The sequence below is a fragment of the Chrysemys picta genome, chromosome 25 (genome assembly GCF_011386835.1).
Source record: "Chrysemys picta bellii isolate R12L10 chromosome 25, ASM1138683v2, whole genome shotgun sequence".
Lineage (NCBI taxonomy): Eukaryota > Metazoa > Chordata > Testudines > Emydidae > Chrysemys > Chrysemys picta.
In genome coordinates, this window is record NC_088815.1 from 15,821,581 (window position 1) to 15,840,807 (window position 19,227).

A 19,227-nucleotide genomic window follows, 5' to 3' on the forward strand; every position below is an offset into this window, starting at 1 on the left:
TCAGACCCCCCAGCGCGGCATCACCCCGTCACTCCGTGGGAACAGTCACCCCACCCTAAGCAGCGACCACACACGGCGTTGGGCTGCTTCCGCTGCCATTGCCTCTAAACTGATGTGGTGGGGTAAAGGAGCAGCCCTTTGGCTCCGCAAAGCACCGTGCAGCGAGCCCAGCAGGGCAGAGGGGTGAGAGGCCGGCTGGCCCGGTGGGTAGGGCCCCGCGTGGGACTCGGGAGTGTGGACCAGCTGCTGATTCTGTGCGTCAGTTCCCCACTTGCCTCCTGGGGCTCACAGCCCTGCCTCAGCCGGGGAGTGATGGGAAATGTGTCCCATGTGGCGAGGGTCTCAGACGTGACGGTCGTGGGGGCTGGAGAGCAGAGCAGAGCGTCACTTCCCAGTCCTGGACAGGCTCAGCTGCGGCTCTGGGGAAGGGGGGCGGATTTGGGGCTTTGAGCAAAGGGCTGGGGCAGCGGTTGTCTCACCCCGGGGGTGTGTGTGTGTGAAATCCTTCCTGTTGTCCCCTGGAGCCCCACGTCTGTGTCCGGACACGAACCGTGGGCCCCCACCTGGGGGAGGTGGATTTGCCTGTCACGGTCACTGGGGCAAGAAGGCTGCCGTGCCTGGAACCACCATGTCATTACCCTGCTGCCAGGTGGTATCCAGCCCCCATGGCCCCAGCCCGTCTTATGTTAACTCCTCGCCTGCTGGTTCCAAGAGTGGGTCTGCCCAGCGACAGCTCCGTTTCCTGCACTCTGGCGCGCTGGTCCCTGGGGCACGAGGCAGCCTGTGCCAGACGTGCCCCGGGGGCGCGCCAGGGAGCGGACGTGGGCAGAAGCCAGCAGGGCACATGCTGGGCTGGAAGGAGTTAAAGGGAAATATTTGCAGAGAGCTGAACGTGCCAGCTGGCCCCTCCCTCCTCCCCCCAGTGACATCACGCGGAGCTGGCGAGCTGGGCTCGCAGAGGGTCCTGTGCCGGTTGCTGGCAGGGGGAGCAGCAGGGCAGAGGGAAGGAACTTCTGGGGCAGAGCAAGGCAAAGCCAAGCCAGCCACCGGAGGGGGGGGGGTGTGCATCTGAGCCTGCAGCCGGCCTGGGGGAGCCGGCCCCCTCGCCAGTGTGGAGAGGGGACACGCAGGGAGAGCCAGCCATGGCTGTGTGGAGCCGCTTCGTGGGAGCAGAGAGGCAGAGGGCAGCTGGGCGCAGCATGGCGAGGTGCCCATGCCCAGCCCACCCTGGGCTGCAGCTCCACAGAGCCCCCTAGACCTAGGGGTGCAGCGGAAGGCGCTGTGGGGAGCTAGCCACGGACGCAGTGCTGGCGGTGCCACAGGGCGGCCCATGGGAGTCTCGGGCCAGGCCCCCGCGCTAGAGGAGAAGACCCGCTCTCCCTGCAGGTGTGCAGGGGCCTGGCCCTGCTGGCGTGGGAGCAGCTGGAGGGCACAGGACAGGATGAGCCTGCCCACAAGCTGTGGCTCCGTGGCCCTGGCAGATTGTGCCCTTATGGTCTGCAACGGGCACCTGGCCGGCTCGCCCCGCGCCGTCAACCGGCCCATCGACATCGCGCAGAAGCACAGACGGTAACTGCGCCGCTTGCCGGGTGCCCACTGGGCTCAGATCCCAGGGCCAGCCCAGCTCGGGCCGGCCGGCTGCTGACACTGCCAGCCCATAGACCTCAGGGCAGGCTCCGGCGATGGGCTGTGTGCGAAAGAACCAGCCTGGGGACGGGGGACCCCATTGCTTGTTGGCTGCCTCGGCGCGCCCTGAGTGGCTCTCTCTGGCAGTGCTGCCTTTCGAGGCACTTGGGGGGCAGCTGGGGACAGTCCCTGGCTCCAGCCCCTCCTGGGACTGATGGGGCAAGGAGGCAGAGCGGGGGCTGGCTGCCCGTTAGCGAGCTCCGGGCGCGTTCGGAGGGGAGAAGGCGCAGGGGGTAAGGTGCGCTCTGCACCCAGCTCCCCCAGCCAGGTGTGACCTGGACTGGGGGGGGGAGGGGCAGGGCAGCGGTTGCTGGGTGGGGCGAGAGCAGGGCGTCTGGGCACGTTTACAGCCCTGGAAAGCTACCAACGGGCCCGGGCAAGACATGGCCCCCCTGGCCCTCCCCACCCGAGCTGCAGCAAAGCCCATCCCCGACCCTGCTTGCTCAGCCCCACATCCTGCGGCGCAGCCGGTCCCCACGACTGGTTACTGGGACGTGCCGGCTGCCTTTCCGCATGCCCCGGCTAGCGCCATGGGAACGCTGCAGGCTGAAGGGAGCCGTGGCGGGGCGTGGCGGGGAGCAGGGCCTGGATGAACGCCCCGTTAGTGACAGAGGATTCCCAGGGTGGTCAGCGTGCTGGGCAGGGGCTGGGCCGTGGAGTCCTGCACTGCACACCTCTGAGGAGACAGGGACTGAAGGTCCAGCCGGTGTCTCTGAGCCCATGGGAAGCCAGGGAGCTGGGAAGGGCAGTGCCCACCGGCTCTGATTTCAGGTGGGGTTACGCCTTCACTGAGGGGAGTGTTCCCATCAGGCGAATGTCTCCATGGGGCCAGAGCCCAGATTTCCCTGTGCTATCGATAGGACTGGAATTGTAGCCCTGTCCTCCCAAGTGCTTGCAACCCCTCCCAGCTGGGCTCAGCGGCAGATGTTATCAGCCTACTCCGCTAGTCGCTATTGCTTTGTGGAAGTGATGGCGTCGAGGGCTTTTTCCATTGACAAATGGGTAAATTCTGTATCGCCGGCAGAGCAGGAGCTGGGCCTTCTCTCTCCGCTGCTCCCTGACACCCCCACTGCTCCTCAACAATTCTCAGCCCCTCCTGGGGCCCCCTCCATCTCCAAACCAGCTGACGCGAGCCACTCCACGCTGCCATGCCTTTTCCACCTCCCAGCATCCTTCGGAGGGGCAGGCGTCCTGCGAGGAGGACGAGCAGCTCAGGCCAAAGCAAATAATGCCGTTGTCAGCATCCAGGAAATGGCCGTGCTGCTGAAAAGCGGCCCCGGGCCTTGGCATTGCACCGTCGAGGGGGTGGGGACGGTTCTCAGCTCAGCTCCCCAGTGGGGGCTGCGTTTCCATATGCAGCTTTAGCCATCAACAAGGGTGGGCACGAGAACTGGAGCGGGGCTTGCCCGGGGGATGTGTTGGGAGTATGGGGTGACGGTAAGGAAGGGACAAGACCGGCTGAAGGTGGGGACATGCGTCCCAGCAGTGAGATGTTGAAGGGCTGTTTTCACGGCCGGGAGAATCTGAGCTGGGCAGGCTAGAGCCCAGTGCCCTGGCCTCGGGGCTGAGCCAAACCAAACCCAGCCGGAGCTCGCCAGCTCCCTGGAGAGTTTGTCCCACGCTACCATGGGGGAGCTGCTACCCAGCTCCCTGCCTCTCCTTGGGACAGGCAGTGTGGGGCGTGCAACAGACACGCAGGTTCCTACAAACCCCAGTGAACCAGCCCTCTGGATGGGCCATGGCTCGGCCAAGCCCATTGCTCCCCCCCGCCCCCACGGCTGTGACCTTCCTGCAGGGAAGGAGACAAGTGCGCTGATTAGCCGAGCTGGGCCAGTCGATGGGAATGGGGGCTCCTGACTCCATCCCCAAGTGGGGGCAGCAGCTGCTGCTGGAAAATCCTATTGAGCAGCTGTTAGAGCAGCATTCGGCTGCGCTGACCTCGTCTTCCCAAGGTCGGCGCTGCTGCTGCAGGTGGCTCCGGCATGGGGGATGTGCTGGCACAGGGGTGTGCCTTGGGCAGCGCTACCAGCACCATTGCCTTTGGTCGGGCGGGGGCAGAGCTGGGGCTCGCAGCACCGAGCCCCTTCGTGGGTCCCTGCTCCGTCCACAGAGCCGGGCTCTTTGCAGCTGTCTCTAGCGGGGATCGTGGGGGCCTGGTGCCCAGCCTGCAGGACTGCCGGGAGTGTCTCCATGGAGCAGGCTTTGGACGGGGCCCTTGGAGAGCTGCCTTCTGCAGGGGGCTTAAAGCACACCCCAGATGGTCATGAGTGGCGGGTGAATCTCACTACCTCTGTTTACACAAACCGGGAAACTGAGGCAGAAGGCGGCCTAGTGAGTCAGTGGTAGAGCTCGTAATAGGACCCAGGAGTCCTGGCTTCCAGGCCCTTGCTCTGTGCACTTGACTGCACTTCATTCCCTCTTGCTACACGTGCACTAGACGAACGCTGTATCTGGCTGGAGTCTGGCTGCACAGAGCCCTTCCTGGCCTCCCCACCAGCCTAAGCTGCCCCAGCACGGCTCCCAGCCCTGCGCTAGGGGGTGGCAGCCGTGCTGGCTTCTGGCCGAGTGCAGGAATCCGGGTAGATGAGGTTCAGGCAGGGGGGAGCAGCACGTAGCAGGCCCAGGGGCCAGGCCTGGTCCCTGTTTGTAGCTCTGTAAGAACCTGCCCATTCAGCAAGGCACAGGCCTGGGCACCGTCCCCCAGCGTCACTGCATGGTCCAGATCTGCACCCACCCCACTGCTGCTCCCACAGCCAGGACCCCGCTCCCCTCGGATGCAAACAATCCGTTTCCTCTGCCAGAGCGGAGCCCACCTTGTGAGATGGGCAGGATGCCTGCCCTGCCCCAGGGGGCCCAGAGATGGGCCAGTGGCAGTAGGGCTGGGGGGTTGCAGCGCTGTGGGGGTAGGGGGTAGATGGGCACTGCAGGGGGCTGGGCCTGGAACTCTTAGCCCCATGTGTCTGGGCCTTATGCTGCAGTGCTGTGGGTGCTGGGGGGCCGGCGTGGGGCTGGGAGTAGGGGTGCTACAAACCGGGGTGCTCTGCAATTGTAGGGTTACACTCGAGAGCTAGGGCTGCCCACAGCATCTCATTGCCATGGGGGTCGCCCGCCGTGGGGGTATCAGCCACAGAGCCAGCAGCAAGCAGGCGTTGTGACAGTCACCCCAGTGTGACGAACTGGGACTGTTCTTGCTGGGGTGTGTGAATGCTGACAGGGGAGTGTGACTAGGATGGTCTGCATCGGGGGATGGGAGCCGGCCCAAGGGAACATACCTGAGCTTGTAACATGAGAACCCAGGAGGGGGTTGGAGGTCAGATGACTCCGGGGCCCGGGAAACTGAACAAAGGCTGTGGGAGGGGTCGCTGAAGGCAGAGTGCTGGAAGCAGGCGGGAAGGAGGCTGGAGAGATGGCTGGGAGGCAGAGATGGCTCTGACCCCCCAAGGGGGGTGGGCTGGCATGCCCTGGGACCCCAAGCTGGACCTAACTGAGGGGGGCCCTGTTGTCTGTGCCTGCAAGACCTGTCTTGGACTGTATTCCTGTCATCCAAATAAACCTTCTGCTTTACTGGCTGGCTGAGAGTCATGGTGAATCGCAGGAAGCCGGGGGTGCAGGGCCCTGAGTCCCCCAATACTCCGTGACAACTGGTGGCAGCGGTGGGATCTACTGCACCCCGTGGACGGCGCTTCCTGCAGTAAGTGACTGGGGAGCAGTAAAACGAAGGGGGATTGACGGGGACCAGGCACGCTGAAGAGTGGGAGAGAGACGGTTATTACCCCTGGGAGTGTGTGACCAGCGAGAAGGACTTTTGCAGTAACAGGGTCCCCTGGGGGGATCGCAGCGAGTGGTCCCAGGGGCGGAGGAGTCTGCAGCTCGACCCTGGCAGAGAGGTGGTGACCTCGAGAAGGGCTGGCACACTAGGGGTCCCCCTGGGAACTGGGGGGAGCTGTGAGCACACAGGCCGGTGAGTGGCCAGCAGGAAGATGTATGCCAAGCGGCTTAAGAGCGACCTGGTGGAGCTGTGCAAGCAGAGGCGGCTGCGCATTGGGAGGCTCACCAAAGAACAGCTCATTGCCCAGCTGGAGGCGGAAGATCGCGCGAATGAACTGATCCCTGTGTCTCAGGGAAGCAGCCTGGCAAATGCAGCGCAGGCACCAGTGTCTGTCCCAGCTGGGAGTGGTCAGCCCGCTGCTGAGGGCTTCCCGAGACCCCTCCTTCCTATGCCTAGGGGAAGGGTGGGGAGGAGCCCAGCAAATACCGAAGGCGCCGTGACCCCCCCGGCCAGCAGGGGGTCCCCCCGGCGAAGCTCGCCGGCCAGCAGAGGATCCTCCCGGCGACGTTCGGCATCCGGGGAGCGGAATTGGCTGGAATGGGAGAAAGAGCTAAAACTGAGGGAGCTGGAGGATCGTGAACAACAGAGACAGCATGAAGAGAGACAGCGTCAGCATGAACGGGAGGAGAAAGAGAGACAAAGACAGCATGAAGAGAGACAGAGACAGGAGAATGAGAGACAGCGTCAGCATGAACTGGAACTGGCGAGACTGAGGGGCAGCGAACCCCCGGCTGCGGTGAGTGAGGGGGGACCCAGGACTGCACGGAGCTTTGATAAGTGCATCATGGCCCCATACAAGGAGGGGGAGGACATGGATGACTTCCTGGAGGCCTTTGAGACGGCCTGCGAGCTGCACCGGGTTGATCCCGCGGACAGACTCCGGGTCCTTACCCCCTTACTGGACCCCAAATCCGTGGCATTGTACCGCCAACTGGGAGAGGCAGAGAAAGGGGACTACGAACTATTCAAAAAGGCCCTGCTACGTGAGTTTGGGCTGACTCCTGAGATGTACCGGGGAAGGTTCCGGAGTCAAGATAAAACCCCTGAGATCTCATATCTGCAACTAGCCGTCCGCATGGAAAGATACGCCAGCAAGTGGGCTGGTGGGGCCCAGACGAAGGAGGACCTGATTAAACTGCTGGTACTGGAGCAACTGTATGAGCGGTGCCCATCCGACCTGAGGCTGTGGTTGGTGGACAGAAAGCCAGAGAACCCGCGACACGCCGGGCAGCTGGCTGATGAGTTTGTAAAGAGCCGGTCAGGGGGTGGCAGGGAGGAGCCCCAAAGGAACAGGCCCGCCGTGATGCAGAGAGAGAGTCACCCTGGGACCTCCCAAAGAGGGAATATGGGGAATCCCCTCCCACGGGGAATGCCCAGCGTCAGGGACAACCGACCGGCTCGAGGGGACCCACAGGACATGAGCTGCTATTACTGCGGCCGAAGAGGCCACGTTCGGGCCCAGTGCCCCAAGCTCAAGGACAGACTGAGCAGACCGAACCCGCATAGGGTTAACTTGGTAGAGGCCCAGACGGACGAGGGGCAGGCTTCTCACGCAAGAGGGGCTGGCAGCTTATCAACTGCTCAAGAGAGAGAAGGGCCCCAGGCCAGCTCCTCTAGGGGGCTGGATGCCCCAGACTCAGGGTTTTTGGTTTATACGGTGGGCGCGGGGCTGTCCCTCCGGAGAGAGTACCTTGTTCCCCTGGAGGTGGATGGGAGGAAGGTCAATGGATACTGGGATACGGGCGCAGAGGTGACGCTGGCCCGGCCCGAGGTGGTGGCCCCAGATCAGGTGGTGCCCAACTCCTACCTGACCCTGACGGGGGTGGGCGGAACACCAGTCAAAGTGCCCGTGGCAAGGGTACACCTGAAGTGGGGGGCCAAGGAGGGCCCCAAGGATGTGGGGGTACACCCGTATCTGCCCACTGAGGTATTGATGGGGGGGGACCTGGAGAACTGGCCAAGCAACCCCCAAAAGGCACTGGTTGTGACCCGCAGTCAGAGCCGGCGAGGGGCCCTGCGCCCTGGCCTTGGGGGGGGTGCCTTGCCTGAGGCGCAGGACCCTAACCTGGTGGGGAGGGAACGCCCAGGGACGCGGCTCAGGGAGGCTGCAGCTTCGGACCCAGCGGGCGAGAAAGAGCAGGTGGCCATCCCTGTCCCAGCTGCTGAGTTCCAGGCCGAGTTACAGAGAGACCCCTCCTTGCGGAAGATAAGGGACCTGGCCGACCTCAATGCGGTACAGACCATGGAACGAGGTGGCCGGAAAAGGTTCCTGTGGGAGAAGGGGTTCCTGTACCGAGAATGGGCTCCCCCAGGGAAAATGGAGTCAGGGGGGATCAGGAGGCAGCTGGTGGTACCCCAGAAGTATCGCCGCCAGCTGCTGTGCCGGGCCCATGACATTCCCCTCTCAGGGCACCAGGGAACCTGGCGTACCCAGCAGAGGCTGCTACGGAGCTTTTACTGGCCTGGGGTCTTTGTTACTGTCCGACAGTACTGCGGATCCTGTGACCCCTGTCAGAGGGGGAGGAAGGCCTGGGACAAGGGGAAAAGAGCTTTAGGACCCTTGCCCAGCATAAAGGATCCTTTCCAGAGGGTGGCCAAGGTTAAAAGGGCGGCTCTAAACCAAGAGAGCCCAAAGCACAGACCTCCAGACTGGAGCGCTGGGAGAAGACCACAGCCCAGTTGGAACCCCAGAGGTATGGGGGTGGGAAAAGGGCCCAGGCCGCATAAACCTTCCCACATGCGAACTGCGAGTGCCATCAAGCACCCCCGACCTAAGGGGGGGCGTGGAACGGAAGGGGCCTGGTGTAATTCTCACCAAGGAACTGGAGGGATGCGGGGGCATCCATGGGAACGGGGGTAGGTTCGAACTTCCCCGGGTCACTGGCTAAAGTGACCCCGCTCAGTTCGGTCTCGAAGGGGGGAGAGATGTGACGAACTGGGACTGTTCTTGCTGGGGTGTGTGAATGCTGACAGGGGAGTGTGACTAGGATGGTCTGCATCGGGGGATGGGAGCCGGCCCAAGGGAACATACCTGAGCTTGTAACATGAGAACCCAGGAGGGGGTTGGAGGTCAGATGACTCCGGGGCCCGGGAAACTGAACAAAGGCTGTGGGAGGGGTCGCTGAAGGCAGAGTGCTGGAAGCAGGCGGGAAGGAGGCTGGAGAGATGGCTGGGAGGCAGAGATGGCTCTGACCCCCCAAGGGGGGTGGGCTGGCATGCCCTGGGACCCCAAGCTGGACCTAACTGAGGGGGGCCCTGTTGTCTGTGCCTGCAAGACCTGTCTTGGACTGTATTCCTGTCATCCAAATAAACCTTCTGCTTTACTGGCTGGCTGAGAGTCATGGTGAATCGCAGGAAGCCGGGGGTGCAGGGCCCTGAGTCCCCCAATACTCCGTGACACCCAGCGTGCCTGGCTGCCTGTGGGGCAAGGCTGGGTCTGCCCCACAACTCTGTCCCCGATTGCAGTTCAGAAACCCCTTTCCCTGCCCCTTCTCAGGCCTTTCATCGGCCTGCACAGCACAGCCTGTGTCCACGTTCCTTCCCCTTCCCCAGGCTCCTGGCCTGGCCCCATGTGCAGTGAGCGGGGTTCAGAGCTGGGAGAAATTAGCCAGGAGCGTCCCAGAGCAGCCCGCGCTGGGCAAGACGGTGTGGGCCCATGGCAGGCCCTGGGTCTCTGCCTCCCCTCTCCTGAGCCTTTCCTCCTTCCCTCTCTCTGCAGCTTTGACATTGAAAATGGCCTTTCATCGGGGAGGAGCCCGCTGGACCCCCAAGCCAGCCCCGGCTCTGGCCTGGTCCTGCAGGGGAACGTCCCTCACAGCCAGCGGCGGGAGTCCTTCCTCTACCGCTCCGACAGCGACTATGATCTGTCTCCCAAAGCCATGTCCCGGAACTCCTCCATCGCCAGCGACCTGTAAGCACCAGCCCTGCCTCGGCCCCGTGCAGCCCCTCTGGGACGCCCCTCCCTGCGGGGAACTCGCCCGGGGCTGGCAGGCCGAGACACCCGGCCAAGGGCCAAAGGGACTGGAACAGGCCCTAGCCCTAGTCTGTAGTCCAGCCAGACAAAGCTGAAGTCTTCAGGTCTGGTGCCCTCGTCCTCTGGAGATGGGAGGGGAGCTCACATGTGGGCCTGGCACTGAAGGGAGCAGAGGGCCAGCCCCAGCTGGGCGCCCCAGACTCCCAGCTCGCATGTCTGCTCTCCCTTGATCAGGGTGGATCCCGTCCTGGGCAGAGGGTGGTTCCATGCCAGCACATCACTCACCCCCTAATTTGTGGTGCCCAGGCCCGGGGCCAGCCTTGTGCACGGGGTGCCCACCCAGCCCCTCCCTCACTGCCCACGCGGGGCCTCATGTGCCATTTTGCTCTTGCAGGCATGGAGAAGACATGATCGTCACGCCCTTCGCGCAGGTAGGGGTCTCTTCTGCCCTGAGGCTGGGCAGCTGGGAATCGCTCCGGAGTTGGATCTAAGCCAAGTGCAAGCCCCATGCTCCCCACAGACAGGCCCGTCTCCATCCAGCACCCACCACATCATACCGCCGCTGCACATCCCCTACGCTCCCATAGACACGTGTGCCTGGAGCCAGGCAGCCTGGGGCACCGTTGTGCCAGGCACTGCGCAGACACGCAGCAAACGTCCATCCCTCTGCCTCCTGCAGGATGGGTCCCAGCCGCTCAGTCCGGCCCTCTGGGAAGGGAGGATCCAGACAGACAGGACAGAATGACGGGCACAGCACAGAACATACACCCACCCCATCCAAACACCAGCTTCTCCCCCACCCCCCAAATACTTAGGCACCGTCCTGGCACACGCTTCCAGAGCTCAGAAAGGCCTTTGGGTCGTCCCCTCTCCTCTCCGCCTCCACCCACCTCCCAGGCCTGGGGCAGATCCTGCCTGTGAGCTCTGGCACTGTACCCCCCACTCTCCCCCTAAGGGGCTGCTGCTCCTGCCATCGGTGTGGGGCGGATTGTGAATTCCAGTCTGAGCCCTGACTCCAGGGTAAGTCTCCGATTCCAGGCTCCCAGCCATGGGGCTCCCCCGGAGTACTGCTGAGCCGTCTGGCTCCAGGCCCGCGCCCAGGATCTTTCTTGTGCTGCTTGCCCTCAGCGGCTGCGTTCCTCTCCCACAGGTCCTGGCCAGCCTGCGCACCGTCAGGAGCAACTTTGCCATGCTGACGCATCTGCAGGACCGCGTGGCTAGCAAGTGAGTGGGGAGCAGGGAGCAGCAGAGGGGTTCGAACACGCATGCTGGGGGGCCCATCCCAAGGGGCGAGGTCCCAAGGGCAGGTGGGGAGGATCCCCCAGACCCCAGAGCACAGAGCAAACGTTCCTGGGGACAATGGTCTGGGAAGGGGAGATGGGGGAGAATCGGATTCCCGTGTACCCAGCAGAAGCTGCTCCCCAGTGTATGGGGCGTGGGGAGCTGGCCTGGGGGGGGATTGTGTGTTTGAGTCAGGTGCACCCCAGCAATGCCACGCTCAGCCGCTGCCTGTCCCACGTGTCTTGCAGGAGAACTTCTAGCAGCAACCCACCCTCTGTGTGCAAGGCCAGCCTGTCGGGTAAGTTCCCTGCGGGGGCCAGGCTCACTGCAGGGCTGTCCCGGGGCGCAGGCGGCCACATGGAGGCAGCCAGCAGCAGCTGGTTGGAGCTGACAGGGGAGGGTGAGACTGACCCCCCCTAGGATCTCTCTTCCCGACTGGCCTCCCCCAGGATCCCTGCGTCCCAGCCCCGTCAGAGCCGAGGCCCTGGGTTCCCCAGCAGGATGGACGTGAACCTCCGGCCTCAGCCATCACCCCCCTGCCCTGCTGAGCCCGGGGCTGGGATGTCGGAGCAGCTGCCTGCTGTCCAGTGCCAGGGCTGCAGCTTGCCTTGGTACTGGTGGGAACGGTGGACGTGGGCAAGTCATCTGCTCAGGTGCCCAAGGCAGCGCCGCTTGCTCCCAGCTCTCCGCAAATAGCCCAACCGAGCTCCAGGGCCACGCCCAGCCTGTCTCTGAACTGCGCTGCAGGGGCACCGTCCCCGGCCATGGGCACCGTCATGCCCGGCCCCCCTGACGGTGTCACTGGCCCCGGGAGCCACAATGGCAGCTGCCAGGAGATGGGGCCTCCCGTGGCCAGAGGCCTGTGGGAATGAAGCTCCCCTCCCCAGCCCGGTCCCCCAAGGGGTGAGCGTGCCATGGCTCTGGCACGGCCCCTCCTGATCCATGTCGGGTTTTCGCCTGCTCCCTCCTGTCTGGCTCCTCTTCATGCCGCAGCAAGGATGGAAAGTCTCCTATTGACGTCAGACGTTCCATTAATAAAACTCTCTGCTCGTGTCTCCAGGCCTGAGCTCCAGCCCCGGCGGGAGGCCTGCCGCCTCCAGCTGGGCTGCTGGGTGGGCCCTGCCCCTGCTTCCTCTGACCCCGGCCAACCCGCAACACACAAACAAACCCGACTGCAGCTGGCTTCAGCCTGGGGCGGGAGCGTGGGGGGTGCTGACGCCAGGTGGGGGCCAGAGGGGCACCCCTCAGCCAGCCAGTGGGGAACCTGGGCACCTAAACCCCCTCATCCCAGAGCCTGGCAGCCCTGCAGAAGTCTGTGCCCCGCTAAAAGGCTGAGCACTTCTCCAGGCTGGCCTGACCTCACTGGGTAGGGCAGGGGGCCTGGGCATCGCCCTCCCTGGGGGGCTGGTGCCAGGGTGTCCCAGGACATCTCTGCTATAATATGGGGCTGCTGTCTGGGGCAGGGTCATAAGGCCCGATATAGGGCCCGATCCTGGCAGAGGGGCCAGTGCCTGCTAAGCTTCCTGCCTGGACTTGGGGCCCGGCCCCGTGCGCCTCGGGCATCAACGCCGGGGCAGCCTTGCACACCCGAGCTGGCCTGGGGACTCTGATGACACAAGCCTGTCAAGCTCCAATGGCGGAAGTTGCAGCGAGCCCAGTTCAGACTGGGACTAAGGCACAATGAGCGGAATTAGCCGTGGGCTGGGCCGGGGTCTCCCTCGAGAGGGATGGTTTTTCTGAAGCTGTACCCTGGCTCCCACCGGCCTTAATTCAGGGCAGGTGGTTAGACAAGCACAGCCCCTCTGCATCTCAGAACCTCGCTAGCAGGGCGGCCAGGGACATGGGCCAGGGCTGCCCAGAGGAAACGGCAGCTTGGCCAAGCCGCACTGTGTGGACTGGGCTCGGCTCCCGTCCCGACTCCTGGGGTGTGCGATGTGGCCAGGGCTTGGAAAAACCAGCCACTTGGGCCTGAAAAACCCGGGCAGAAAGTGCAGCAAGTCCCCCAGCCAGGCTGGGGTTCGGCTCCCCCTCAGCTCTGTGCCACCAGGCCCCGCGGTGGTGCCCGGGTCAGCTTCTCGGACTGGCTCACAGCAACGTCCGGGTCCTGGCACCGCACCGCTGCGGGGCAGGCCCAGCTCCAGGGCAGCTCTAGGGACAATGCCGCTCACAAGCTCTGGTGTCTGAGCCTGGTGACTGCCTGGTAGCAGGAATCGGCTAGTAGCCGGTGCCTGCTGCAGCCCGGGGAGCAGAGCTCCCTACAGGCGTCATTATCATGTCTGACCCCAAACCCCCCAAGCCCCGGTCCTGCACCTTCCCTTGGCACCGAACCCGTCAGGCTCAACCCCTGCTGTCGCCATGGCAACACAATAAATGGCTGCAACTTCCACCCGATATTTGCTATTTGTGCTTTATGTAACGAGCCGGCCCTGCCAGCACCCCCGGCTCGGCTTCCCCTCCAGCCACGCGCGGCCAGCAGGCGGGCTGAGCGCAGCACGGCTCGGCTGGAGAGGGCAGAGCAGGCCAGGCAGTGGGAGAGAGAACTTCAGGGCTAGAGGCTGCTACGCTATCCGGGCACCAGTCTGTGAAGCGGAGGCACCTCTGGGCCCAAGCTGTAAATGCTGGGAGCAGAGCGGCTGCAGTGCACGGCCCAGGGGGCACGGACGTGATGCTGAGACCCTGCGGCATGCTGGCATGGCCTCTGGCCAGCGGGCCAGCGAGCACCCTCCCCAACGCCACCTGCTTCTCTGTCCGCAGAGGATGCCTGTCAGAAGCTGGCAATCGAGACCCTGGAAGAGCTGGACTGGTGCTTGGACCAGCTGGAGACCCTGCAGACCAGGCATTCTGTCAGCGAGATGGCCTCCAACAAGGTAAGAGACGCAGCAGCTCCTCGCGGGAGCCTGCGATCCCTGTCAGACCCTGACAGGAAACAGAGACACTGCTCCTATCTATAAACCCCCACCCCAGCCATCCTGTGGGCCACAGCTGTGCAGAGAGAGCCGGTGGACAGTCCCAAGGACCCAGGGACAAGCCCCGACCTGCAGAGCCTGGACGCAGGGGGTTGCACTCCTCTGCCCCCCCCCCCCGCCCCAGGAATGCAGCCTGCTCTGGGCTGGAGCGTGGCAGCTGTTTGACACACAGCGGATCAGGACAGGAAGTGGAGAACACTCTAGCCAGCTGACCTGGGAAGTTTTAGAAACTGGTCCCCAGACCAGAACCATGGGGCTAGCACCTTCCGCTGGGCGCTTGGCAGGTTATGGCCAACACTGTCAACAGAAGCTGCTGGTTTAGGTACCTCTGGGTTTGGTAGCTGTAGTTCCAGCAGAGTCCAAGGCAGCTACGGGTGAGTAGCCCTCTGGAGACCTGGCTCCATGCAACTCCCGCGGGGCCCGACTCAGCATAGGTGCCTGCTGCTGCTGTGTGTGTCAAGGTAGCGCCCGGGTGCCCCAGTCGCTGGCCAGAACCCATTGCACTAGGCGCTGCACAACCCCAGACCAGAGACACTGCCCCACATGACAGTGATGCTACCGGGCGCACCCCAGCGCCGGACTCGGCCTCGTTGCCTCTTGTGCGTGGGCTCCCACTGTACGGATGGGGGGCATGTGGGTAACATTTCACCACCAGACACCGTGTGTGGCCAGGGGTGCGCTCCCTCTGGGGCGGAGCGCAGGGGGCTCCTGGCAAGAGGGAATCTGCTGCTTCAGAGCCCGTGACCAGAGTGGCAAGCAGCAGGTTCGGCAAGGAGCCGAGCTCTGGGAGTCCCATCGCACCCTGAGCTCAGGAGTGACGTTCCCCGTTCCAGGGCTCTTCTCTGACCGAGGGAAGTCAGGTTCTGCGCTGACACATTCTTCGCTCCCAGATCAGATTTGCCTTTGGGGGACAATAGCTAACGGGGTCCTTCTGTGGCAGTGAGCCCCGCTTGGAGGGCTGGGCGTTGCTGCTCCGCTCGCTGACTGCAGGCCCAGGCAGAGGGAGGCATTAGGATGTAGTCAGATTTATGGTTCTTACTTTGACTGTGTGGGCTCTGGTGCCCTTCTCATCGGGTTCAACACACAAGGGCTGCCCGTACACGCAGCCCCACCTCAACCCGCTCGCGCCACAGCAGCCAGCGAGAATCTGGGCTGTGCAGTGGGCCTGGAAGGTTAAACCTGGGCTCTGGCAAACCGAGTGCCTAACCTGAGCGAATGCCCTGCCCAAAGCTCCTGCCCCTTTCTAGCGAGGGGTCTCAGCTGTAGGCCCTGCTGGTCTGAGCTGTGGCGTCCTGGCATAGGGAGCGTGGGTCCGGGTCCCGAGCCATCGAGCGAGGGCTCGGAGCTTAACGCCAACACGTTGGGAGCCAGCCAAGCCCCTAGAGAGCTGGTCCAATGCACTAGCTTAAGCCTGCGACCTCAGTCAGGCCGTCAGCAACCCAGGAAGAGCCAAAGGGCTGCCCCCTGCTTTGTGGAGAGAGGGGAGCACCAGGGCGGTGCTGGTGCATAGTCACTAGGGCCTTGTTGGCACTGGCAAGAACTGCACCGGAATTCACCAGGGCGGCAATGGAGGAAGGGTGGCCGCGTGGCTGAGGCACTGCTGTGGAAGTCGGGGGAGCTAGGCACCGTGACTCCCTGGGTGACTTTGGGATCTCTCCGTGCCTGAGTTCACCACCTGGGAATGGGAGCAATGATGCTGCCCTGCCTCCAGCGGGGCCATGAAGATAGGCCCATAGACACTTCGGAGGTGCTCAGATTCTTCTGACGTGCGTCTCCAGGCTCGGGTGCTCTGACAGCTGCCTAGTCCTGCCCGGAGAGGGTTGGATGTTGTCTCCACTGTCGTCCTGGAACTTGTGATGAAATGTGAGGCGGAAAATCCTGCTCTCCCCCGGAGGGACCGGCCTGGCCAACTGCGCTTGCAGAAGCCAAACCCACGAGCGATTTGGTTCCTGGTCCTTCCGCTCTGACGAATGTTCGGAGTGCGATAGAAAGCAGCGGAGACGCTCGTGTGTGTTCGGCGCCAAGTTCTCGGCTGACGTCACCCGCTCCTTCCTTCCTGTTGTTGTGCAGATGTTGCTGGGGCAGCACATGCTGCACAGCTCGATCCGCGCCTCGGCTTCTTCTCCGGCTCCTTTCGCTTTTCAGGAGCGTGACTTGCCAAGTGGCTCAGGACGGCGGCTGGGCCTGCCTTCGAATAGCTCTGATCTGCGGGGGGAGAGAGCCTGATACACACATGCACCGTGGGTGCCAGGCTGTAACCGGGAACAGACTGTACCCCAGGCTGCGTTATACACACACGTTGTCTCTCTCGCCAAGAGTCGAGGGCCTGATAAAAGGAATTCCTTCGCCCAGCGTGTCGCTCCAGTACCCGCAGTCCAGCAGCTCTCTGCCCATTGTACACTGGGGGGTGCTGAGAGCCATTGACCCAACTGAAAACGAGGAGTCCTTGTGGCACCTTAGAGACTAACACATTGATTTGGGCATAAGCTTTCGTGGGCTAGAACCCACTTCATCAGCCCAAATAACTGTGTTAGTCTCCAAGGTGCCACAAGACTCCTCGTTGTTTTTGCTGATACAAACTAACACGGCTGCCCCCCTGAAACCTGTCACCATTGCCCCAACTGTAAACCCTGCATAGAACAGAAACCATTTCAAGCCAGGGGTGCACCCCCAGCCCCCCTATGCCCCTGGTCCCACCTTGCCGTCCTGAGCTGCCCCCACCTCGAGGACTGGGCCCCATTTCCTGCACGCTGGGCAGAGGCGAGAGCTGCCGCCGGGACAGCCCGGGACAGCCCCCCCAGCCCTCTCCCCGCCTGTCCTGGCCGCTGCGCCGAGGCACGCTCCATCCCCTGGCCCGGCTCTGAGACGGGGGGTGCCTTGCAGCACAGGAAGGGTTAAAGTGGGGCTCCATCGGCTGGGGCTCAGGCAGCCAATGGGAGTGCAGGGCTGGGTCCTGCCCCTGCCGCGGAGCCTGCTCATTGGGCGGCAGCGTGTGGGGGCGGGGCTACCTGCCACTGTGGGAGCAGCCCTGGGGTGCCTGGGACATGAGCAAGGAGCCCGAACCCCTGCAGCGCTGCATCCGGCGCGTCAGCATCCTGCTCCGATTCGTAGGGCATCAGGGGTTCGGCTAATCCCCCCTCCCGGCCCCCCGGTTCCCAAAGGGCATCCCTGGCTCAGCCCCAGGCTCCCGGCCACACGGTGCCAGCCTTGCTGGCGGGAAGCTGAGATGCCTGACGCCAGCCCTTGGTTCTCCGCATCCTGGGGCTTTATCAAGATAAGTGGGCGAGCTGGCCCCAGGCCCAGGGGCTTGTCACCCCAGCAGGCTCCCCTGAGTTCTCTCCGCGCGGCAGCCTGGCCCGGGCCCACCCTCTGGCCCTCACACCCCAAGCAGGGTGCAGCCTGCTCTCGCTGGGGCCAGGCTGCACCCCCGGGCACCCTTGTGCCGGAGAGCCCATGTCTAGCGTATCCCCCATGGCAGCAGTTCGGGGATGGGGTGTCGGAGCCCTCCTGCAGCCCAGTCCTTACAGCGCCAGCTCCCCTGCAGCGGGGAGGGAGGCAGGTGTTTCCAGCCGAAGGTTCCTGAACTGCAGCCCTGGTGCCCCTGGCTATGCACTGAGGTGCAGGCGCCCACCTGGGAATTCAGGGCCGGCTGTATTTCCCATTCGGTGTCCTATGCGGAGCCCTGTTCTGCTCCGAGCGATCGCCTCCAGCCCTGGCCCTTGCTGATGGCTTTAGCTGCCCCAGTCGTGTTTTGTCTCCTGCCCCAGAACCAACGTCACCCCCTGGAAATTCCCCCGGTGAGCTCAGCCAGTGGCCTTTGCAGGGTCCCTGCCGGGCACCCTCTCCAGGGTGGCATTGAGCCTGTGCCCGTGGCAGTGGCTCCTGCACTCCCTGCTCCTTTCAGACGCACATGCTGCGCAGTGGGACTGATCCAGCATGTTGTGAGTGTGCCACGTGCAATGTGTGTCAGACATGATGGTGTGAACGCAGGGTCCAGCCCACTCACGGGGAAGGAAATTGGTTTGAAAGCAGCCTGTGATCAGAGCAATTTGCTTCAGTTGCACCTGCTGGGATATTCCCCAAGAATGAGCGTGGAAAAGGGCAAAACCCAGATGCAGCCAGTTTATGTAACAGCCCCTGGTCACGTCCATGCAGCTCGCACCTCTGTGGGCTGCGTCTCTGCGTTTACATGCTGGTGCCGTGCTGCGGCACACGGTCTGGTGTAGTGCGCGCTGGAAGGCCCAGGTCATTACGAGCACGTTATTATAAACCCCGTGAGAGCCTCCCAGGGCAGAGTGCTGCAACCCCCCGGGAAATGAATTCCTGTCGCCATCCCCAGAGCCTGCTTGGTGCTTCCACTCCACCCCGTCCCCATCCCGCTGGGCAGGGCCATGGAGGCTGGGGGGTGACTCCTGCTCGGGTCTCTTGGCCGGGTTGCTAATGGGCACCATTGCTTGTCTTTGCAGTTTAAAAGGATGCTGAATAGGGAACTGACGCACCTATCCGAAACCAGCCGCTCTGGCAACCAGGTGTCTGAATACATCTCCAGCACCTTCCTGGGTGAGTAGCAGGGCTGGGGGATGCCGCGCTGCCCCGGCCATACAGTGGCACTTTCCTTTAGAGAATGTGATGTCTGGAGTTGAAGGACCAGTGAGAAGGGGGCGGCTGGACCAGAGATTTTCTCCTGTGCTGCACTGTCGTCTCAGCAGCTCCCCATGGCCAGGTGCGGAAGCCCGATTGTCTCTAAGGCTTTCCTAGACTGAGCAAAACCCAGGCAGAAAACATGGAGGGGTATTGATGGTGCATTTTGTTTCTGAGTGGATTCTGTGTAATCTCTTTGGGGCAGGGTGTGTTTGCAAAGCACCAGGCACCAAGGGGCTGGAGCGAGCCGGGTGTGGCCGTAATCCCATGGATAGTGATTGTTGTGGGGGTAGCTAGGGGAAGATGCTGCACCCAGCAATGCCGTGTCAGCCAGCTAGGGAAGTCGTGTGACACATCACTAAAAAGACAGGGCCTGCCACCGTCTCCTTCTGGGTCCTGCATCATGCCCTGGCGAAGTACGTTAGCCACTTCTTCCCAATGACGGGGCCGTGGGAACGGCTGCCCACGAGGCCTCCCCTTTCTCTCCTTGTTACCCCGCAGAGACAGGAGAAGTGCCCTTATCTGCCCTCGTGACGTCTTGCCGGGTGACTGGGGGAACGTGGTCTCTGCTGTATATGACGGGGCTGATTAAAGTGGCAAAAGCCCACTCCTGGGACCCCTCCAGCCCTGTTTGGGATTGAGGGGCAGGCAGGGGTGATTTCCCTGCGCCCCGGGGCTTGCTGTACTTTCTGTATGTCAGTGTGGTCGGGGTGGGGTCCAGCAGCCTTGCAGTGGCCAAGGTGTGGCCAGCGTTTAGGAAGGGTTTGGTTAACTGCAGTCCAGCCTGTCGCCCCACGGCTAGAGCCACTCTGCTGGGCTCTCCAGCGGGAGATAAGGAGCCGGCCACGTAT

The 19,227-nt window shown here is 63.3% G+C and overlaps 1 protein-coding gene across 8 annotated transcripts in view; it reads left to right on the plus strand.

Moving 5' to 3' along the window:
• PDE4C (phosphodiesterase 4C) overlaps positions 1–19,227 on the plus strand; it is a 107,038-nt gene that overhangs the window by 77,658 nt on the left and 10,153 nt on the right. For 6 of the 8 annotated variants that reach the window (XM_024108185.3, XM_042862005.2, XM_065578602.1 and 3 more), the window contains 6 exons: positions 9,234–9,425; positions 9,883–9,919; positions 10,639–10,712; positions 11,018–11,067; positions 13,524–13,636; positions 18,202–18,295. In XM_024108185.3, the coding sequence (XP_023963953.2) occupies positions 9,234–9,425; positions 9,883–9,919; positions 10,639–10,712; positions 11,018–11,067; positions 13,524–13,636; positions 18,202–18,295 (560 nt within the window). Of the gene's footprint in view, positions 1–935; positions 1,570–9,233; positions 9,426–9,882; positions 9,920–10,638; positions 10,713–11,017; positions 11,068–13,523; positions 13,637–16,946; positions 17,022–18,201; positions 18,296–19,227 lie in introns of those variants that run through there. The other 2 variants (XM_005279004.5, XM_065578603.1) reach the window with 2 other exon arrangements.